The sequence below is a fragment of the Biomphalaria glabrata genome, chromosome 7 (genome assembly GCF_947242115.1).
Source record: "Biomphalaria glabrata chromosome 7, xgBioGlab47.1, whole genome shotgun sequence".
Lineage (NCBI taxonomy): Eukaryota > Metazoa > Mollusca > Gastropoda > Planorbidae > Biomphalaria > Biomphalaria glabrata.
Window position 1 is genome coordinate 37816002 of NC_074717.1, and position 24888 is coordinate 37840889.

Sequence of the window (24888 nt, forward strand, 5' to 3'; positions counted from 1 at the left end):
GTATTATTCCTTTAAAAAAAAATGCAAAAAGGCGCATCAGAAAGAAACGTTTCATTCTGGAAATATCAAGTAACTACATCAAAATCAAATAATTTGGTTGTTTTTTTTTTTTAAAGTTAGACAGCGCAATCTACGCCATTTATAACCTTTGCGCCTGTCTCACGATGAATACATTAATTTAACATCTAGTTAATTACGGATTAAGAGCTTTATGAACGGGCGTAATTTGTACATCACGTTATATGGATGCGCGTGCGATACTTGTCATGTGACAGTCACAGTGACAGGCCACAGCCACATCATGACGTCAGCATGTCAATAACTTGTTTAATATATTCAACAGAGCCTTACACGCGTTCTCTCTCTCTCTCTCTTCTAGATAGATAGATAGATAGATAGATAGATAGATAGATAGATAGATAGATAGATAGATAGATAGATAGATAGATAGATAGATAGATAGATAGATAGATAGATAGATAGATAGACAGACAGACAGACAGACAGACAAACAGACAGACAGACAGACAGACGGACGGACGGACGGACAGACAAACAGAAAGACAGACAGACAGACAGACAGACAGACAGATAGATAGATAGATAGATAGATAGATAGATAGATAGATAGATAGATAGATAGATAGATAGATATCTGATCTTTCTTTCTCTCTATCACTAACTATTACATACTCTCTCATTATCTCTTTCTCATTCAATACTTCTTTGTCTTTTTCATTCTCTCTCTCTCTCTCTCTCTCTAATATTCTCTCACTTCCTCTTTTACTCTCTTTCTTTCTCTCCTGCATACAGATGCTTCTTATGAAAATCCATAATAAATTTTCTATTCCACGCACATGTCTACACCAGGCCCACACACACAAGCCCATACGCCAGGCCCACACACAAGCCCATACGCCAGGCCCACCCACACAAGCCGACACACTTGCCTGGACCACTAATATCTTCAAATTAACCTGCTCGCCATAAGATTGACGTAAAAGCCTATAAATATGCAATGACCGCGATCAGCGCCTATCAAGATAATCCGATGACCATTGATTATTCCACGCTGAACGTTAATAAACTGGGGACAAATCATAGCTGGACACTTAACACAGACCGGAGCGCAAGTAAAGAAGGAAACTGTTGGATAACGAAGTAATAGGAATGTCTTGATGTCTGACTTCGTCGTCAATAGGAAGATACAAGTAGTTGACTTTGCGATTATTCAGTCAAGGGAACTGAATGTTGGGAATCCACGAGTGCAAAGACCGGAAAGAGGCCTCGCCGCAAAGTTGTTGTGATCTGGTACTTTGATATATTTTTTCATTAACCTTAGTGAATCATACTCACGAGGAACCGCTCCTATCATTACATTTTTTTAGCTTACCTCGATGTTTCCCAAACTATGTTCCGCAGAACCCTAGTTTCCATCGCGGCTTGAATATCTGTTCCGCGGAACTCTAGTTTCCCGCGCGGCATGAATATGTGTTCCACGATCTTCTGTAATAATTAACTAGTAGGCCATCGCATGAATTAATCTGTCTATAAAAATAAGCAAAGTGTTCCGCTAAATACTCAGAATATGTGAAGTGTTCCGTTAAGGAAAAGGTTTGGGAGCCACTGATCTAGGTCATTGTTTCTCGACCAGGACTAGCCGACGTTTTGGCGCGGGTCGTTTTGGTGCAAGAATTTTTGACGATGATGTATCCAACATATTTAGTTTTATAATGAACAGTTATACCATGCTATCATTTAGTATATGTATTACTAGCCGGATATTTCCCACGTCCCGCGGGCCTTAGTTTATGTATCTAGCGCAATGGTCCATTATATAGCTTATATAAAATACTGTGAAAATGGGTTTGCCCGATTTTTAAACAGTTTCGTTTTTCAATAGAGATAAATTTAGGTTTCGCTTTGTTTATTTTCACGGCCTTCTTGTTGTAAGAGCGACATTGAACTAACACTAAGGTGTCCGTCGTGATCTAAGGAAGATTCATGCCAAGTTTTATCAAGATTGGTCAAACGGTTTTGATTTTCATTCTTGACATACATATATACATACATACCATCCTACGCTTGCACAACAACGCTCCGCACAGCTACAACAACTTCTTTAAATCATCCTTCAACCGCAACAGCATCATTGCTGAACCACCAACATGGCGTGATGTCTGCTGCCAGACGCAAGCGGTCGTGCTTGGTACAATTTGTCCCCGCTTAAAGATAATGACACTGGAATGAGCGGTGATCACAGTTCAATCAACTCATCAATAGCGTAGCGATCAATACAGTTCGCAGCCACAGTCACTCTGTTATTTCAGCATTCATTCATTCGAACAGTCAATTGACTTAGTAAACATGTACTTTGAAGTCACAGCTAAGCCTAGCCAAAATAAAAGTTCTACATTAAAAAAAAATGTTTTTTATTCCTACTATACATAAGAAGATAAGCAGTAAAGAGAGGATTTTTTTTTTAAAGTTTTGATTTATTTTTTTTTGGTTCAATATAATTTTTATATGAATTATTGATGGCTTTGTGGTTTGAAGAGAGCGCGTGACTCAGAGTTTGAATAATACGTTAGACCTGTCAAGATCTGAGAGTGCCTTAAGATAGATATCTCAATCCGACCTTGAACTTAAAATCAAGGACAGAAAAGAAAATATGGGTTTCAGCTAGGGAATCCAGGATGTCTAGAGTTAATTAGTAAAAACTAAAGTTTTAGGAAGAACTTCAGGCTATCAGAAGAGATCACTCTGTAATGGATTGAAATTTCTATTAAAATCATAATTCTAAAATATGGGGGATCGTTCAATTTGTAAACTTAACTAATAAAAAGTTCATTAATTTAACTTTCTACATAGACAGAGAAATGCATAGAGACTGGCTAATGAGATCATTTATTTGTATGTTTCAATAGGCTCTCTAAACCGATTGTAAAACAACACAACTTTTGTAAATGCTGTCAAATCGCTCTTCACCCACAAAACAACTTGTGATCTTCAGTTTAAAGAATGTAAAAAATTCCCATATTTATTTACAATCATTGTACTTTATTTCTGACTACCGAGGAGAGTCATCAATAATATGGCCTACTTCAACATCACTTCTGATTATTAGGTTTAGGCTTTAGATGAGACCTTTAGGATCTAGGCCATGTTTACCATGTTTAGATCAAAAGGATCTAGATCTAGATCTAATTTTTAAAACTACACTTTGCACAGATAATTTTTTACTTTGACACATGAAAATACAAAATAGAGTTTATTGAGTTCATCATTTCATAAAATTAACCTTCAAATTTGTGTTTCAAAAGCAATTTTATATAAATTCGTTCCTTATATCTGTGAATTCAGAATTGCTGACGTACATTCTTTCAAGACCAAAATGTTACTGATCTCTCTATTCCTAGGTCCAAAACTGTAATTCAACTCTAAGATGATAGAACTTCTCTTCGCAAAAATAGTTTTATACTTTAACACTTGAACATACTAATTATAGTCCATTTATTTCATATTTTAATCAAATTAACATTCAAATTTGTTTTTCTAAAGCATTTTCATACATTCGTTCGATATAGCTGACATACATTTTAATAGTTCCATTCATGAGTCGCGTACATCTAACAAAAAAGGTTGTGCATGGACAGAGGAAGATTCCACGCACGCGCAGAGCGAACTCTATCCAAGCCAATATTTAACTTTAGATAAGTCTAGATCTATCTCTAACTCATGATCTAATTCAAAGCTAGATCTACTTTATACTTTAACACATGAACATACAATATATAGTCTATTCATTTCATATTTTAATCAAATATATGTAGGCCTACAAGAAAATGTTTTTATTTGAAAAAATGGATCTAGGTCGATTAGCTACTTTGATAGCTCCATTCATACTTTTTTTACATCCACTCATTCCGCATTTGCTTTACTTATAGCATTATTATTTTACTTAATTGTTTACAAAACACTCTCAGTGACAGTATCGACAGTGATACGCAAATTAAGACCCGCGAGCCTCGGGTAACATATGGCTAGTTAATAATATACTTTAAAACGACTTTCTATTTAATGGTTCCCCGAACATCCATTACAAGCTGCATTTATCTCTATGCACAATTTGAGGGGGGGGGGGGGTTAAATCTTTAAGACATTGTGTCAAGGGGATGCAAATCAATGGCCAGACTCAAGCATTTCAAGATGGTGAACATGTACGTGCTAAATCAAATGAGAAAACAAAGTTTGATCTTGTACACAGTAAAATGTCAGGGAATCACTCCAAATTTACAGGTAGAGAGGCTATGGATATGATACGGAGGTGGGCGTTAAAATGTGTTGAGCTATTGGGCTATCCAATTGCAGTTGATTTAAAAAGTTCAAAAATAAGAAAATATTTTTTAAAATACTTTTTTAAAAAAAAAGCTTATATTAAGCATTCTTGTATCAATTAGTTTGGATCAGTTATTTAATTAAGTTTGTAATAGATCTAGACTAACAATACAAAAGCATTTATAAAAATAAAGTAAAAGAGGACACGACCTGAATTCGAACTCATGTGGGTGGTGGGGGGGGGGCGTTACACCCTTTAAGTATTCATTAGTCACAGTTTTATGATAGACAAAATAGGTCAAAGTCCGAGAAATTGTAGAAGTTAACAAATAAACAAACAAAAAAATTATGGTTTCGATATTTTTTTCATTAAAAGCGAAACTTTCAAATCAGTTGACACAGAACAAACACCTTCAAAATGGTTTGTAAAGCTCAAGTAACAGGAAAACAAAACCTGTGAGGGGATATAATAACAGCCAACAAGAAACGGAAGCTCTACCCATAAACACCGGAACATAAAGGATCTACAGTACAAAGTTTACTGCTGAAATAATACAGCCGAGAGTTTTGATAAAACAATATTTGTGCTATCAATAAAATGGAGTTCTGCGTGGATCAGAGGTACTCTTCTTAATGATGTTTTTAATGGTTTTTGGTTAGGGTCCTAAGTACATCAGCATTATATAGGTCGAGCCCATTTTATTTCTGAAATCGCTCTCCTCCAAGCAATTCTATTATACGCTTTAAAAGTATAACCGTATCATAAATAAAAGTGTTCTGCAGTGAATGTGTAGTGTTCAAGCAGTTATGTAACAGCTTTATTGCGTGTCAGTATTCCGGTGTAATTCCTCAATTTAAACATAATCATATATAAGCTTGGTACCTTGGAACACATGCGCCTGGATTAATTGGATGGAGTGGACTTCATCTTTTTATTTTTTCGTTAATTAACAAAGCTAAATGCGTACATATAGTGCTGGCCTGGCTTTTTCAGCAATATCATATTGCTACAAGGGACTCGCCTAATGGCCAAAAAAAAAAAAGGAAAAATTGGGGCTTGATTGAAAAAAAATGTTTGAGTTACTAATTTGCTACTAGACATGCAATGAGGTGTAATCCAAGGGGCGGGAAAGAGGGACAGTCCAAGATACACCTGGTGACTTCCTCCTGAGGCGAACGCCAAATAGTTACGCTAAATATGAAAATGGCTAGTCCTACTATGGGTGAGGTTCGACCTATACTAAAGGACACTTACTTTATTAACTGTTTTTATGTTATTATTCTGGTATATGAACTCTAAGAAAATAAAATAAACCGGATGTAGTTAAAGTGTTATGTAAGAGTGAGATGGTGTGATGGGAAAAATAAGCAAAGGTAGACTACTCACTTAAATTTAAAAGTTCCATTTTTATATCCAAAAAAGGGCACAGTATAAGTCATCATCCAAATGTTTCCACCCCCGCAGTCGAAATATGGATCACTCCAGTGGCCATCGTCGTATGTGACCGTGATGGTGCTGTCCTCTTCTGGGGGTGACAGGTTGGTGGCATTATAGCGCCACTGCACAGCTCCTGGTAAAATAAAATATAACAAAAGAAAAAATTAGGATGCAAAAAACACGTCTTTTTTTTCAAAGAACTTAGCAACTTAAAGTTACGACCAGCCTGCATTTTAAATAAGCATATATTTTATATTTTTCTTTTTATATTATCGAATTATATAGTACATTGGTTATTTATTTGTGGAAATATGCAGACTATCTAGGTTAGGGCTGGGTCTTTATATCTCATTCTCGAGGGCAATATCCTTTGCAATAAAAGTCTGCAGTCAGGTTTTAATTTTGACGTTAAATTTAGAATTTTGTTTCATCTTTTGACTTCTGTTTGAGTTGAACTTACAATTACCGTTACTTAGTTACTTAGACTTACAATCAGAGAAACATATTTTTACTGACTTTTAACAAAATGTGTCAAGGTCGCCAGAACGACCGCAAGATGTGTACATTCTTTTTTTTGTACCTCTATTCAACTCATAACTTATTAAAATCTAGCTAGGCTCAAAAGTAAACGGTTCTAACGATTTTCCTAGACATTGTGAAAAGAATTACTATGTTCATTATCCACTATGGGAAAAATCTAGTTAGGCTGTTATAAGTATTCAAAGTATATACAAACAAATAGTAATTAAAATTTGGCTAGAGAACAAGAAACTATTTCTCTTGAACAGACGATGCGTCTTGGGGTGTTTCCGCGTGTAGGCCTTATATTGATTCAAGAGTTTAATCAATTAACTTTCAAAAACAAATAACGCACCGTCTTCTACGTCTAAATTTAAAGTCCTATCATTAGAATATTATAAAGTCTAGAAAGTTTATACATTTACTTAACCTGGAGTTTTTCTCGGGGGGGGGGGGGGGAGTGGGGCGTGTGGCTGGGTACGGGACATAGTGAAAAATGTTTCTTTTTTTTAAAGTCTGAAATTCATTAGTTATTAAAAGCAAAATAATGGCTCTATAATTTGTGTAAAGGAGGTATTGTCTTATTAAAAAATATTTTTTTATATTTTTGTTTTTAAAGTCCCACCAGAGCTAAACTAGTTACAGTAAGCTAAAACTAATGAACAAATGTTCTTTCGTCACAATGCTTAGTTTATTTACTTTTTCTAAGCTGTTGGAGAAATTACTTGCAAGGTAGAAAGAAAAGGGGAAAGCACTAAGCGAGGACTGTCTGTAGGTTTTATGCTTAATGCTTAATCAATTTATCAATTAATCCTGTATTTGGGGTTCTGAATCTGCCAGGATTCCATTTCTTATAGTTTTATCATCGTTTCAAGAGTCACCGGCTACATTTAGGTTAATGTGACATCGGAGTTTACGTATGAAAGTTCAGATTTCTGCTAGCCAAGCCATTCCAGTGTCACACTGACCTATTCATTCATTAATATTTGCACTGTTTTCATTCAATGTCTTCGTTAACATTCAGACATTTAGAAAAAAAAAAAAAAAAGCTAATTTTGAAACTTTCTATTTGAAATCTTAAATTAAATTTCTTTCACGCTCTAGTGGTCATCCTCGTTTCAAATATTTGAGATTCAGTTTTGAAGCAGACATGTCAGGCTTAAGTATCGTACTTTTCTTCATACAGACACTAGTTTTTGTTTAAGTATCGTACTTTTCTTCATACAGACAGTAGTTTTTGTTTAAGTATCGATCTTTTCCCCCCGAGCTCGATACTATTGGGAGGAAACGGAATTTAACGAGCGGTCTGGTCCTCTGGTATCGCTGGTTATTGCCGGCACTATTTCATGCCGGTACCTCCCCGAACCAGACATGGACTTCTGGAATCAAGCTCATTCATATCACTATTTTGGAATCGCGCGCCTTCCATCACATCCAGAGACACTGAGAAAGATTTTTTTTTACTAAGATTTATCGGACAACGCTTTCTACTTGGTAGACGATACCCTCCCCCTCCCCTTCCCTCCTCCTTTCATGCCACTCTCCTCCCAAACATATCTCCTAATTTCTTCTTTGCCCCTCGCCAAGTGATAGTCTGCCTCTCGCTCCTTCACATTTTCTCTTTACTTCAGATCCCTCCCTGTTCAATATCGTTTTCGGCCAGGGTCTAATAGAGGGCGCTAAAACTGGACAGTTAAGTGATAAGTAGTGCGTCTGCTTTTTTTTGCACACGGCTCTCTCCAGACACGTCAACTTTCGGGGTCGTGCAAATCGAGGCCATCAAAGAATTTAATTTCCTTACCAAAATAATAACAACAATAATAGTAATAATGATAAGGGAAATTCAATAACCTTTATGACTCTACAGAGAGGCGCGATCCTTGCAGCACTTTAGAATGAGAGTTATTCTTGTAATAATAATTAAAATTATATGATCAATTATGTCTTATTCTTTAAACATTATTTCGAGTTTTATGAGAAGATAAATTGTAACTTAGAGCTAAGGCTAATATAGTGTAAGATCAAGGATTGGCCTTTATAGTCACATGAAAAGTTGCAAATGGAAAGACTATCCCTCGAGACCTAAAATGCAATATAATATAATGTAATATAATATAATATAATATAATAAAGTAAGTAAATTCCCCTTTCAGACCTTGTGGTCTATAGGGCAGATGATGTAAAGGTCATCTGTTTCTGTGGCCTACAGACCTTGTGGTCTATAGGGCAGATGATGTAAAGGTCATCTGTTTCTGTGGCCTACGGTTACGAGGGTGTCATGTGGCCAGCACAATGACCAACTGCCTTTACTTTTCTCTAACTAATGTCAGGTACCCATTAGAGCTGGGTGGACTCAGAGGCGCCCGAAGATCCCGAAATTAAAAATCCCAGTCTTCACCAGGATTCGAACCCAGGTCCCCGGTTTAGAAGCCTAGCGCCTTACCGCTCAGCCGCCGCGCCTCCATAATATAATATAATATAATATAATGTAATGCAATGTAATGTAATGTAATAAGAATACAGCAAGATACGTTGAACATGTAGATACGTTGTCCAGTGATAGGTATCTCTCGGCAGAGTTCCACAAACAATGTCATCATGTTTTCCAAACCAAAAATCAATCCGTCCCCCAACAAAAACATCCACACCATGAAAAGTACAAAGTCTAGTGTCTCGAGCTACTAGACCGAGAATATCAAGAGTTCTGTTTCTTGACTTTGTTTCCACCATTCTTCGCCCCACTTCCTTTTCATTTCCCCACGAACTCAAACAGCCCCCGCCAAACAGCCCCCACCAAACAGCCCCCATCAAACAACCCCCCTTTCTTTCCACTACCATGCACAGAAAACTAATTGTTCATTTTTTTAAGTACATAGTATAAAGTAACTCTATTACTGCGATTTTCAAATTTGCCCAACCCCCCCTCAAAAAGAAAAGGCTTTACCAACGCATAGATTTATGAGTTTTCAAACAGCCCCCATCAAACAACCCCCCTTTCTTTCCACCACCATGCACAGAAAACTAATTGTTCATTTTTTTAAGTACAAAGTATAAAGTAACTTTATTACTGCGATTTTCAACCCCCCCCTTTTCCGAAAAAAAAAGGCTTTACACACAAATATACCAACGCATAGATCTATGAGTTTTCTTATTGGAGATCTCCGTTGCATGCTAATCAATGTCAAGGACGCTGAATTCAGCATCACTTTTGCCAACTATTTCGTGTCGAAAGAGATGACAAGATTAAGGTCAAAACAACGCTTATGCTAATGAAAAATCATTTCTGAAAATTAAGACAATGTTTCCTTTATAATTGATTTATTTACATACAGTCTTTGATGTAATCTTTACATTACCACTTAATAATTGTACTTTATCCTAGCTATCTTTTAATTCTAATCGCATCATTCTGTACACAGGACTAATCTCCTCTTGCTTAGTACATTTTTATATCAATCAGATGTAATTAATTACCACTGATTGATTCGTGTGTTGTCATCAAGCATGAGTTTGTACACAAACTTTGTTGACGATTTCATGAATAGAATGGTGCAATCTTTGTACATGTTATTTCTTCCACACCCATTCTCGGATCAAGTTGAAACTTTACACAACTATTTGCTGTACATAACAAAACATGAATCAATCAATATTTACGAATTTAGCTGATGTTAGGTAATTAATTATTTTTTTTGGGGGGGAATCGAAAAACAAAGAACTGAAACTCATTGAGAGCTGTGGCCTTATATGTGGAGTTATTTCCCTTATTACGTTTTTATATAAGTTATACCTCCTACTTTCCATTCTCAGAACAAGTTGAAATTTTGCATAATTCTTCATAGCCGATGACAATACACAAATCAACAAAAAGATAGAAAATAACTTAATCAATTCGGGTAATTAATTAATTTTATTTAAATAGTAAAAAAAAGGATCTTATTCCTGTAGTATTCAGATATATGACAAATATTTTGTGTTCGTTCTCTTAGATAAGTTTTGTTTTTTTAAATAGATTTTTAAAAGCATTTTCTTGTAGTGTGGTACGCCCTTCCGAATGTCCTTGCAATTGACCTGGAGGTCAAAGCTGTGACGTGGCGTTCTTCATTTCTGAAGGAAAATCCGAAAATAAAAAAAAAATGAAACAAAAAAAAAAATCATATTCTTTGTTATTTGACATGTATATAGCTAATAATTATACTTTTAATACTCGTAAGGTCACTATTGGTTTTGTGTTGTTTGTCTGTCCTTCCATCTGTCATGTTAAATTAAAAAAATTAAAATTGATATTTCCGATTTTACCCTATTCTGTAGTAAGTGAAACAGAAATTTTTTTGATCTTCTTAAAGGTAAGTCATTCGTTTTAAAATGAAATATGTAAACGGTTTTATTTTCATATAACTACACCAGTTTTAGAACAATACCTAAAAGCCTTATATATAGAATATAGTAATAAATATAATGGTAGGAAGCTGCACCCACAATAATAGGTTTAGACTTAAAAAAATCAAGTATTTATTACGGCAGTTATGCCCTATTTATTATGCACCTCTCTCTCTCTCTCTCTCTCTCTTTCTCTCTCTCTCTCTCTCTCTCTCTCTCGTTATCCTTTCAATGCATCTCATATTCATATAAACCTCAAGTATAAAAACATTTGATTGTAAAATTTTAAAAGTAAACCATTCTGTTGCTGTTAATTGAAGTGCACACTGCGAACGCGTTAACACCAAAACGAAAGCGTTATGCACGAGTCTGATGAGCTCTCTTACTGAGAAAGTTTTTTTCTCAACTTCCAAAAATGAAGATCTACAAACGAATAAAAAAAAAAAATATCAGCCAATGTTTCGACTTTAGATTTTCCAAAGGAGCAGACATTATTCTGGCTGAAACAAGTTAAGGGCTTCGCACACAAAAACGATGTGACTTTTAAACTGGACAGAAAAAAAGGACACGTCTGTTGTTGAAGCGGCCCCATATCCAGGTCAGCTGTGTAGATGAGTAGTAAGTAAATATTGAGTACTAGAATCATGATAGTCTGGAATGAACAGAGTCCCTGGGCCCAACTGTTTACCTCATGGCTTGAAGTGAGGGCTGGACAGCACTCCTTTGAAGACCATCACTCTGACAGGCCGCAGACTTGGCAATAAAGTGATCCCTCTTCGAGTCTGTTTTTCTTTTCTTAGTTTTTTTTTTCTTTCTTTCTCTTAATTTCGTCACTTCTCTTTTATATCCCTTATGTGGGAGAGTGTTGCGGTATGTGTGTGTGTGTGTGCCGATCTCCCCTTCAAACGTTTGCCACCGGAAGTATTGAGAAGAGAACCATGAGAGCATGAGCTTCACCAAATGGCACAGAGACTTTGGCTTTACTCCCCCTCCCCCTTCTCATGGGAAGGCGAGGGCGGTAGAACGGCGGTGGGGACAAATCTTCTATCCACTTCTACCGTTTTTATGGCGATAGAAGTTTCAAAAACTCCAAGGGAGGTAATTTAAACAGAGTAAAATGTACCCCCAGCTCTCCTTCGCTAGTGCATAATGAGATAATTAGCACTTACTCAATAAAAATGATATATAAATATTTTTATTTCAAAGTTAGCTTTGGTGTTGTTGTTTTTTTAATTAAAATCTACATATGAATAAATTAACACATGTAGATTACATAAATCTAAAAAGCGTATTACATGGTTTGTTTATCATTTTACACATTACTTGTGGACAACGTCAGGCACTGTGAGATAATCTAGGGATATAACTATACATTTTCATTCTAAAACTAGAAGCCCTCCTTCCTCAATTTCACGTTAGCGCCCCTGTTCAAGAGCACTGCTATAGATCTAAGGCAGTAAGTATGCCTGTAAACCATAATTATCAGAGATCATGATTAGACACGAATGCACACTTAGATCTACATCTATTATAATAGTTTCCAGAATCTAAATAAAATCTGTTTATAAAAGAAGCAAATGTTTTGATTTTTAAACAAAAATGGATTTAGGTGGTCGATTGGCTATTTAATAGCTCTATTAAAAATATGTTTACATTCACACATTTGCTTTATTTTTAACAGTATTATTTTGTTGAAATGTTTCTAATACACTACATCACTGACAATATTAACCATACTTAAAGGAAGACCTGCGGAGCGCGGGTAAAATCTGTCTAGTCTAATATATAAAGCAAATTGTAAGGAATATGTTTGTATGTATGTATGTTCCAAAATAGAAATCAAATCCGTTAGACCAATCTTGATAAAATTTCACTTGAACATTCCATAGATTACAACGGAGACCGTAGTGAATGTTAAATGTCCCTCCAACAACCGGGGGCCTTAAAAAATACCTAAATTTAACTTTTAAACAAATCGGGTGAACGAGATTTCACTGTAATAGCCATGAATATGTCGGCTAAACGGATGAATCCTATTTTCATAGTTTACTTTCATTTTCTTGTGAAGATTAAAAACTGTTAAGGAAACATTTCGCCATGTTTGACATAGATCTAAGTCCTTGTTGATGTCCAAGAGCTGAGCCGAAGGCTCTTCGAGCTCTAAGTTTGAAAAAAAACCTGTTTGGACGCCAAACAGTAAAAAAAAAAAACCTGTGAGAACACAGTTCTGTTTGAGAGAGACCCGAGTCAATGCCTATGTAAAACATTGCTGTTTCCAATGCCTTTGGCCCCCGACGCATGCTTGGCTGCACATGGCCGAAGGCCGAGGGCACCGGGAGCCTCCGCCATTTTCCTTCGTTGTACCAAGCTAGCTGTGCGGGACCCGCCATTTATGTAACGGTCCCTTTGAGGAACAGCGCATGGATGTGGGACGTGTTCGTGGGGACTTTTTTACAACCCCGCCCGTACAATGGGTGGACTCTCGTCTACCCGTGGGCATCCCCACGGGAGTCTTGTGTTGCTACCCATTTTGCCTAGCCACTTCCTTTATTGGCCGTTTCCAAGCGAGCGCCACGATGAGGCAGGGCAACGTGCTCGCGTAGATCTAAGTCCAATGCATTAGATCAGAAATACACAAACTAAGGTCCGCGGGTAATATTCGGTTAGTAGAAAATATAAGTAACGACGTCTTAAAGATTGATATTACTACGCATCAGTTGTCGCTATGTCCCAGTTACCACACCTCAATAGTTGCTATGTCCAACAAAGACATTTATTGCTGCATAAATATCGCTGTTTCTGTATGGACATCTGTTGCTACAGCCTATATGTCCGCAAACTCGTTTAAGGATATTTCTTGCTACATTAGTTGCGCTATATTCTGTATATACATCTATTGCAATGCATTAGATGTCGCCGTGTCCTGTAATGACATTTGTTAATACACCTCAGATGTTGCTATGCCCTTTAACTACACACCAGATGTTGTTATGTCCTCTAAAGACATGTGCTGCTACACATCTATCGCCACAGATCCGACATTGCTGTGTCCTGTTGTTACAGAAATGTCTCTAAGTCCTGTAAGGACATCTATTGCTATCCACCATTACCTCTTTTCCCAACACACCACCACCAGCTCAATGTCCTGTGGGTCGTCTGAGCCAGTGTGTAACAAACCACGTGCCCACGAAATCCTCAAAGGTCATAAAGGTCATCTGCGTTGATCTAAGTAAAAAGAAAATCTCCGATCCTCGCTTGACATGTCGCTGGGAGTTATATTAATGAGTTTTTGAAGCAATATCCCCTTCCAGACACGGATCTATTTAAAGAAGCATCAATTTTTTCTTTTAACTTTAGACCTAAAACCTTTGCGCCCCCCATCTCCTGGTGGTGCTGATGATCACGTTTACTCAGACCTCCATTTTATTGATTGCACAAATATTGTTTTATCAAAACTTTCGACTGTATAATGTCAGAAGTAAACTTTGTACTGTATATTATTTCCGGTTCCTCGAGTGTTGGATATGGTTTCTGCATAGACATTAATAAATATAGACTGGAAAAAGGAAATAGCTTCATGTAACTTGAAAACATGTATATCTATTGTATTCGGATTTCCGAATTCTAAAAAGTTGCATGATCTTCAGTCTTAGAGATTAAACAAAACTACACTGCTCATAAATGCTGTATAATAAAGTGCACAAAATTGCAAGTCACAAATTTTCCTTTCATAAAACTCTTTTATCGGCCAGTCTATATTTATTTATGTCTATGGGTTTCTGGTTATTACTGGGGTCGTTCGATTTGTTTTTGTTTTTTTAAAGGTTACAGTTTGGCCTCTTCAAATTGTCAGATTCTATTAACGACGTAAGCTATTTGAATCCGATTAGAAGTTTTTCTTAAGAAGGAAACGAAACGAAAGATCTCCAAGAATTGTGCCTAGTATTTGTTTTGATTGCTAAAACTTTTGCCCCCTATTCCAATCGTAAATAACAAAAAGGTAGAAAGAGAGAGAAAGAGAGAAAAAGAAAGAGAAAGAGAGAGATGGGATGAAAGAATAAGCTAGAAAGACAGCAAGAGCAAGAAAAAGAGTTAAAGAAAGAGAGAGAAAGAGCGAAAGAGAAGAGAAAAGGAGAAAAAGAGAGAAAGAAACATAGAAATACAGAGAGCGAGAGAGAGAGAAAAAAAAAAGAAAAAAAGAAAGAGAATAAGAGAGAAGGACAAAGAAAAAAGAGAAAGAGAGAGAGACAAACTACACCTATTAAAAGACGTGTCATAGAGTGGCACCAACCCCCTTGGCTACCTATTAATGAGGCTCGAGTTCAAACCCGATATTGACCGGGAATTACCAAATTCAGATTGGACTTGACCAATGGCTGAACTTTTAAAGGTAGCACAACAAGCTTCTGCCCCCCCCCCTCCCCCCACATGGCCACACCAGAGATCGAATCAGAGCACACTGAACATTCAATAGATTGAACAAGACACATATTTTCATAATAATGAAACATTTGGTGCGTTTGAACTTCAATTCCTGAGCCAAAATATTTACAGACTTCTTTTCCTGCTCTGACAGCAACCCAGACCAAAGTCCATAGACTGACCATCACTTTTGCCCCATTTCACATTTTCTTGGTAAGTTACACTACGAGCAATGAGTTCACCATTATCAGTCCCTTCCCTCTTCCCGTTTCCGGTCAGCATATGTTCACTGGTCAAGAAGATGCATTCAAAAACGAATCAGCCAGAGCGGCGATGTCCTGGAGAGAGAACATCATATCATCCACATCTTCTGCCTCAGCTACAACCCACAGTCTCATCATATAGCATTCAACCTCTGGACACCGGAAAGGACAGAAGAGGTGGGAGAGGCAAAGGAGGAAGAGGTGGGAGTGGCAGAGGAGGAAGAAGATGGCTCCAAATGTTTCGAATAGAAGAAAAGAAAAAGTGTTTAATCTGAAATAAATATTACGATACATTAAGCCGTCTGATTGCGCGGGAAAAAGCAGAGGAAATTAATAAAGATGTGATGTCTAATCAGACATTTTGTGCTCTTCACATTCATCAGACAAAGAGTCTAGATCAGATTGAACGCAAGAGAAAGTCAGTCAAGGCAACTGGGAGAGAGAGAGAGAGAGACTGTTCAAGAGAGAGAGAGAGAGAGAGAGAATGAAAAGGAAGAAGAGAGTGTGTGGGAAAGAAAAATTCGAGAAAGGGAAAGAACAAGAATAAAAGGTAGAGAGAGGGGGGAGGGAAGAATGAAAAGACAGGAGTGAGGAATAAAGAGGAGAAAGAGAAAAAGAACAAAAAATAGTCAGAATGTCAGTAAAAAGAATGTGCAACGTAATCGAACATTTTATTCAGCGGACTTTCTACACTGATCGATTTTATAATCAGCAAGTGCGGAGAATCGATTCCTGGAATGCTTTTTTTTTAACAGCAGTCTTGGATCGATACGTCCTTGTGTTGGAGTCGTCATCATCTTTATGTGTCCTTTTCACACGGGATAAGTGATGTCGTAATGGGGCCAAGGATTCTTAAGGGGCCAATATATGCCCTTTGGGTTGACCTTACAGTACAAGACTCGGCGGCATTCCAGATTGAACAGAGGGCATCGAGTCTAAGTGATCGAATATCATAAAGTTAGTTTATGGGATCGATTTGTGCTTGAAATCGTATTTGTGTTCTGGTTTATGTATAAGAGAAACGAGGGAGAAAGATGGAAGAGCCAGTCATTGAGAACCAATGATACCTAGTAGCAACATATAGCTAGTTGGGGGTGTGGGGGTGTGACTAGGGCGCCGGGCTGAAAAGGTTCCTTACAGACCTAAGAAGCAATGCTCCTTTCAGACCTAAGAAGGAATACTCTTTTCAGACCTAAGAAGCAATGCTGCTTACAGACCTAAGAAGCAATGCTCCTTACAGACCTAAGAAGGAATGCTCCTTTCAGACCTAAGAAGGAATGCTCCTTACAGACCTAAGAAGGAATGCTCCTTACAGACCTAAGAAGCAATGCTGCTTACAGACCTAAGAAGGAATGCTCCTTTCAGACCTAAGAAGTAATGCTCCTTACAGACCTAAGAAGCAATGCTGCTTACAGACCTAAGAAGGAGTGCTCCTTTCAGACCTAAGAAGGAATGCTCCTTTCAGACCTAAGAAGGAATGCTCCTTTCAGACCTAAGAAGGAATGCTCCTTTCAGACCTAAGAAGGAATGCTCCTTTCATCTGATAATTGTTTAAAATAATGTAAATAAATTGCTAAAGTAAAATATTGTCAGCATGCCATAAAGTGGTCACCTGTCTCAATGTAAAATAATTACAATTAAATGTCTGGTGTTCTAAAATATGGAATGTAGAAGTTCCACAGCCATGAATTCTACTATCTGTGAAGTTACAGTAAAGGTTCATATAACCCAACAAAGAAAACAGGTAGGAAAGAAATAGAGAAAGAAAAATAACGGAAAGAAAAAACAATGAAAGAAAAAAAATGCAAGAAAAAGATAAGATTTGAAAGAAACAGTATTGGACGAAACTAAATTGAAAGAAACAAAATCGATAGAAAAGTAATTGAGAGAAACGAAGTGAAAATAAACAGAACTGATACAGATAATTGAGAGAAAAAGATTTGAAAGAAACATAACTACTTATAACGGAATGGATATAAAAAAAATCGATTCGAGACAATAAATTGAAAAAGAATTGGAAGAAAAAGATTTTAAAGTCAAGTATGGGAAAAAAAAAGAACTGAAAGTAACAGAATACAAAGAACACTATGTGATAGTAACAGAAGTGAAATCAAAAGAACTGATAGAAACTGAACATATATAAAAACATATAGAAATATAAATTAATAGAAAAAGATTTAAACAAAACTGAAAAAAAAATGTGTGAAATACGGAGATACTACGTGGCAGAAACAGTTCTCTCTTTCAATCGTATTTTTCTTAGGTCATTTTTAAGGCGCTACTTTTTGCACGCATTTTTGCATACCGGTATATTGAAAACAACTTTGTGATTTTTAGTGTCGCGAGCGAGAATAATAACAGCTACACATATACACGGACATTCAAAGACAAGTCCAAACAAAACAAACACGCCAGTCGTCCCCATTCGACATCAGCTCAAAAACGTTGAACAAGTCTGAAATAAACAGAAGATATTGTCATGCTTATTGTCATGCTTATATATATATATATATCTATTTCCTACTTAGCTAGGGCTACTCTGTTTGTACATACTCCATACATTAAAAGTGTCGGCAAAACAAGCAGAAACTCAAAGCCGAAGCTGGTCAAGTGACAATGTCAGTTAAACGAATAAAAACAATCTACGAGATTTTTGTGACACAATAGCAAGACTACGTCTGCGTGATGTTCTACTCAACTTTTACTAGCAAACCCGTCTCTCTTGAAAGTGCAAATAATGACAACCTTGTTATTGGACACTTTAAATGTGTTTGGCCTCAATCCTATCTACTAGATATAATGTAGAGGGAAGGGGGGTAGGCGGTGGCGTTTTCTTGCTGTTTAACGGCATCTTATCACCTCGTATTAATCCATGTTTTCTCAGACACAGAGCATCAGCGTTGGACTATTTGTTTTAAGTTTAAAGATTGAGGTCTTCCATTAGAGAAATTAGGCGAGGAGTTCGCCCGGAGAGTCAACATTCTCTGAACGTCACAAAGATGTTGTGTACATAGATGTCTGTATTCGTATGTAACAAGACTAAGTAAAGATGTTATTTTTGGGGGACCACTCTGCTATGGTGGCTAATTTTAACGAGGAAGTATTGTAGTCAACACAACGACACAAAAGAAAAAGAAGTCTGTTCAAGTTTAACACAGCGACAAAAAAGGAAAAAGAAGTCTGTTCAAGTTATTTCCAAGTTCTACAATTAAAAATATAATACACCCTTCATCAGTTAAGTTGTACTAGCAGTCTGGTGCTACAAACCAACGACTAACCAACAATACTTTTTTCTAAGTGTTTTTATATTCTAGTTTTTCTAAACGATTTTCTTAATGTTTCCTAATATCACCTCACAGTTCTCAAAATTTAATTTTAATGTATTTCTATGCCGCTGTGCTTAAAGAATGTTAACCGATTCTTAAGAAAAAAAAACTAAACAAAGAGGAGATTATTATTTTTACAATTTATTCTGAACATCTTTGATAATTTCTTAAATATTTCTGCACTTCAAAAAAAATAGTAGTTTTAAAATGATATTATAAACAAGGCTCCAGAAAAATATAAACAATGAGTGACTTATTTATTTCAAGGCCGGTGTAATAGAATATATGAGACTTACATGTAAATGTAGTAAACTTATTTGAAAAGTCAAATAATTATGATTTATATAACTTTCCATTACTAAGGCAATTTGAAAGGAGGAACATACACCGTCATATATAAAATTATAATACATATTATTATTATTACTGCCTTTGAATCTGTTTCTTGATTTTAAAACAGTAGTGGTAATTATCATAACAAAGTTTGACAATTCAAGGACTCAAACATCATTGAGTATGATTGAAAAGGATATTAGAGTTGTCAGAGCGTAATCTCATTAAATGGGTTGCATCAATATGCTTGCCATCAAATGCGCTACAATAATGGAGCTGTTATATGGCCTTGTATTGTATTCTCTTGTAAAGAATAATTTCTTCTACTTTATAAAATAAAATATGGTGTTTAAATCGTAGACGGAGCCTGAGATGTTGAAGGACGTAGTGTAACCACTAGTTTCGCATCACGAAACAAGCCCTCGCTTTAACAGATGTTTTTTTTTTCTTTTCTTTGTTGTTTTTCCTAAACGTATGCTGTTGGGATTTAAACCCTAATACACCGTGTCGACACTTAGAAGCTCTAGCTCACGAAACGCGACTTCTTGAAATGATCTTAAACTTCACATTTTACACATTCGAAGTTGACAATTCTGGCAAGCAGGACATTCATCTCTTGATTTTTGTTGATCATGATCTTAATTAGGTCTACCAGGCGTAGAAGACGGAATTTTTTTTTTTTAAATAGACCGCCGGCGGACAACGGCTTTGTCTACGTGAGATTCGGAATAATATACGGGTCACAATCGGTTCATTTGTAGTGAAAAGTGTTATGCTCGTTCTTGATCTTCGGAATCAAAGTCATTACCATTATTATTATTATTATTATTGTTATTATTATTATTATTATTATGTTAGAAAAGAACGAGTAGTCATTCTTCTGTCGAAGCCTGGGTCGAGTTTCGTTAAAGAGAAACAAAATTCATCGTAGTCCCTTTAACAGTTTCCACTGAGGAATTTTCTGGTGATGTGGCAGGTCTGCAGCAGTACCGCCCTCTGACAGGCAACGAGAATGTTCCTAGAAATGCCATGGGCATTGAAGGTATCTATGAGGTGGGTTGTTATTATCCCCTCGGTTGATATAACAATGGGGTACGCTTAATCTCCAAGCCCAGGTTCCCATATTTAAGTTGTTTTTCTATCTCAGTTTTTCTTAAATTATGCGACAGTGGTACGGCGATATCGATAATGGTAGCGGCTTTTTCTTTTTAATCGATGAGAAGCAATCAGGGCGATTAAAATCTACCGTTTTGTCGGTCAAGGGAGGTCTGTCCCAGTACAGGAAATGATCAGTAGACTCGAGAGCCTCTTGTGGTGAGTATTTGTAATAAGTAGGAGTATCCTTACCGATCAAATTGTGTGTCAAAGCCAAGTGCTGGTGTATTAGCTTTGCAACTAGGTTATTGCGACCTAGGTAGGCAGATTCCGATAGGGCTGAACATCCTGCCATTATTATTATTATGTTAGAAATGAACGAGTAGTCATTCTCTGGCGCTGCCAGGGTCGAGTTTCGCTAAAGAGAAACAAAATTCATCGTAGTCCCTTTAACAGTTTCCACTGAGGAATTTTCCGGTGATGTGACAGGTCTGCAGCAGTATCGCCCTCTGACAGGCAACGAAGATGTTCCTAGGAATGCCAAGGGCCTTGAAGGTATCTGTGAGGTCAGTTGTTATTATCCCCTCGGTTGATATAACAATAGGGTATATTGCTATTTTGGACAATTTTCATGTACGCTAAATCTCCAAGCCTAGGTTCTCATATTTTCTTTGTTTTTCTATCTCAGTTTTTCTTAAATTATGAGACAGTGGTACGGCGATGTCGATAATGGTAGCGGTTTTTTCTTTTTTATCAACGAACAGAAGATCCTAATAATAATTAGGTTTCTGAGTTTATATATATATATATTACAAAAATACAGCGTGAATGACGATTTAGATTTGACGTGACATCTAACGTGGTACTCACAATATCACTGCGCATGCGCATACTTTCCTATATAATTACTATGTATATATAGCCAGCACTCGTTGAAGTGTTTTCTTTAAGTACTAATGCACTTGATATGAAAGTCTTTTTTTTTTATTATGAAATTAATATAATTAGTTCAATATAAGATATACTTTTTATAAATTTATAAAGCTTATATCAATCACTCTGTCTGTCTGTCTGTCTGTCTGGTAAAACGTTTGTACGTGTTATTTTTGCCACACCCTCTCTCGGATCAAGCTGAAATTTCGCACAAACATGTCCTTTGCCTGAAATAAAACATTAAGCAACTAAAAAATTGTTAATTAACTTTTGTTAATTAATTATTTTGTTTGGTATTGACCAACAGAATGACACTGTACTTGACTGACGTGGTGGTATAAGTCAAATTAGTCCTCTTTATACTCTGTAGACCGCCGCTTTGAAGTTGAAACTAACAATAGATAACTATAACAACTTCTATTTTCATAAGCACAGTGGTTAATGTGTCTGATTGAGAAGGCTAAGGAGGCTTTTGCTATCACGTTTGAACAGGTCGTTCAACTTTTTAAAAAAAAAATATTTTATTTAATAAATGCGTTTAAAAAGCGACCACGGTAACCTTCATACAGATATCCCTTCCAACTGGTGCAGACAAGTGATAGGATCATGGCGTATTGGGAAAGCTAAAAGTAAGAAATTGCTCAAAACAAAAACAATAGGAAAAAATATTTCTAATCGCACAAATGTATTATTGTAAGAGTAGATCTATTACAAATTTATTTACAGGACTGATCAAAATCAATTGAAACAACTACACTCAATGTTAGCCATGTTTTTTTTTTTAGTATTTTTATATTTTCTTGTTAAAAACCTCGATTACTTTAAGTGAGATTGTATCAATCTTTTTGAATCAATCATGTCATCTGGGAGATGTTTTCGGTGCTGCATTTTTTAAAAGCAATTTTTAAAAAAATGGTCTGCTCAAGATGGAAGGCCATCGTGTTTAGCCTCTTAACTATTTGAGTTTTTACAAAAATTCAAGGTTTCATAGACCTATTATTATTTTGAAATTTTTTATAACTACTTACTTCTCTACAGCTTACAGTTCTATCCATAATCAGTACTATTACCGTATAAAAGCGAATCAGTTAATTAGGGCTAATTTTTTTTACTAATTGGTTAATTTTCTGTTTGTGTTATGTGTTGTCTTCAACGATGAATAATTGTGTAAAATTTTAACTTGATCAGAGAATGGGAAATGGGAGAAAAATCGTGTACAAGATTTTGACGGAGTAAATTGATAAAAAGCTTGGTAAAAAGTAACAAAGTTGATGTTACTACATAGATAAGTGAGAAACTAGACAATAATTGAAGAACGTTTTATATGCTGCCAAGGAATGAGGCAAATATTTGGCTAAGAAAGGGCAGACAACTGTATTTTTTTTCTATTTAAACACAAGTCCGGAAGCGTTGCTGTTTTACTTATTTATTACTTCCTTTAAGGGGGCGGGGGTGGTTATCTGGTAAACGAGAAGATTGCGTGGCGAGTAAATGCATTTTATTTATTTTTTTGTACTCTGATGTTTCATTCCGAGCTGAGAAAATTGCAAATTATCAATTGAACCCAATACCCTCGTTGCTTGCTCTGATGCCATGTTAACTCGACAAACAGAATAAATATGCTTTGACCTTATTCTTTCTCTCATCCTCATTCTGTCTCTCTACTCTCTCTCTCTCTCTCTCTCTCTCACGTTGACAGTTAGTCTAAAGTTCAGAATGCACCGACCCTCAAGTCAACACACTTGCCATATTAGCTCCACTGTTGATATTTGCAGCCATATCGATTTAAAATCAAGTTGATTTCAAATATTTTTGTAAGCCTAAAATTAATTTCATTAGCTCGTTGTGAATCCCCCTCCCCCACTCTTTGTATTTTATTTATGTTCAAACATGGAGGTAGCTTCCCAGCATGCCGGAGTGAGCTGCTTGCAGACTTGTCAAATAGAGGCTCTCTTTAAATAAGATGTTGAAACGATTGATTATTACCAATCGATTGGGGGGAGGGGGGGGGGCGACAACAGTTCCGGTACATCAAAAGGAAGACGAAGAAATAATTCCCGCACGGAAAAAGCTGTTTGCGGAATTTTTGTGTCCAGAAGGAGTTTACGAGTTTGTCAAAGACCAATCGGAACAAGGGAGAGAAACAACATTAAGGGGAGGTAACAGAAAACTTTTCGAAAATTTCTAGCATAGATGTGTATGAGGGTTAGGGAACAAAAAGACACTGATTGCGGCATTCTACTAGTATGTGTGTGTGTGTGTGTGATTGTGTGTGGACGTGTGTGTGTGTGTGTGTGGTGCAAAGTGAGGCGGAGGGTACAAAGAGCTTATTAAAGGAGATGACAGACGAGCGCCGCAACCAGCCGAACCCGGTTATCTACGGCCCGGTTATAATTGGTTGAGTCCATGGAATAAAAAGTCCTGAGTGGATATTTTGATGGGGGATGAAATACAGAGATCTTCGGAAAGATCTTTACACTGATCAAACGTGGGATCTTCAGCGTAAGAGGCTTTGTTTTGTTTTTGGAACAGAGGGAACAATCTCTGGCTTCATCGTGATTGAAGTCTGATAATTGTGCTGTTTTCATTTATTATTTTGGTTGTAAAATAATACTTGTATATCAGTGCCGACATGTTCTGAAGTAGTAGGTCTAGGATAATACTTGTATATAAGTGCCGACATGCGCTGAAGTTGTAGGTCTAGGATAATACTTGTATATAAGTGCCGACATGCTCTGAAGTTGTAGGTCTAGGATAATACTTGTATATAAGTGCCGACATGCTCTAAAGTTGTAGGTCTAGGATAATACTTGTATATAAGTGCAGACATGCTCTGAAGTTGTAGGTCTAGGATAATACTTGTATATAAGTGCCGACATGCTCTGAAGTTGTAGGTCTAGGATAATACTTGTATATCAGTGCCGACATGTTCTGAAGTGGTAGGTCTAGGATATCACTTGTATATAAGTGCCGACATGCTCTGAAGTTGTAGGTCTAGGATAATACTTGTATATAAGTGCTGACATGCTCTGAAATTGTAGGTCTAGGATAATACTTGTATATCAGTGCCGACATGTTCTGAAGTGGTAGGTCTAGGATATCACTTGTATATAAGTGCCGACATGCTCTGAAGTTGTAGGTCTAGGATAATACTTGTATATAAGTGCTGACATGCTCTGAAATTGTAGGTCTAGGATAATACTTGTATATAAGTGCCGACATGTTCTGAAGATGTAGGTCTAGATAATACTTGTATATAAGTGCCGACATGCTCTGAAGTTGTAGGTCTAGGATAATAGTTGTATATAAGTGCCGACATGCTCTGAAGTTGTAGGTCTAGGATAATACTTGTATATAAGTGCTGACATGCTCTGAAATTGTAGGTCTAGGATAATACTTGTATATAAGTGCCAACATGCGCTGAAGTTGTAGGTCTAGGATAATACTTGTATATAAGTGCTGACATGCTCTGAAATTGTAGGTCTAGGATAATACTTGTATATAAGTGCTGACATGCTCTGAAGTTGTAGGTCTAGGATAATAGTTGTATATAAGTGCCGACATGCGCTGAAGTTGTAGGTCTAGGATAATACTTGTATATAAGTGCTGACATGCTCTGAAATTGTAGGTCTAGGATAATACTTGTATATAAGTGCCGACATGTTCTGAAGTTGTATGTCTAGGATAATACTTGTATATAAGTGCCGACATGCTCTGAAGTTGTATGTCTAGGATAATACTTGTATATAAGTGCCGACATGCTCTGAAGTTGTAGGTCTAGGATAATAGTTGTATATAAGTGCCGACATGCTCGGTAGACTTATGTAGTTAGTAGTCCATT

At 36.5% G+C, this 24888-nt stretch overlaps 1 protein-coding gene across 1 annotated transcript in view; it reads right to left on the minus strand.

Annotated features, from left to right (window-relative positions):
* The window catches only part of LOC106052307 (probable G-protein coupled receptor 158), a 347724-nt gene that overhangs the window by 156199 nt on the left and 166637 nt on the right, over nt 1-24888 (minus strand). The window contains exon 3 of the mRNA XM_056036255.1: nt 5726-5909. Within this exon, the coding sequence (XP_055892230.1) occupies nt 5726-5909 (184 nt within the window). The remainder of the gene's footprint in view (nt 1-5725; nt 5910-24888) is intronic.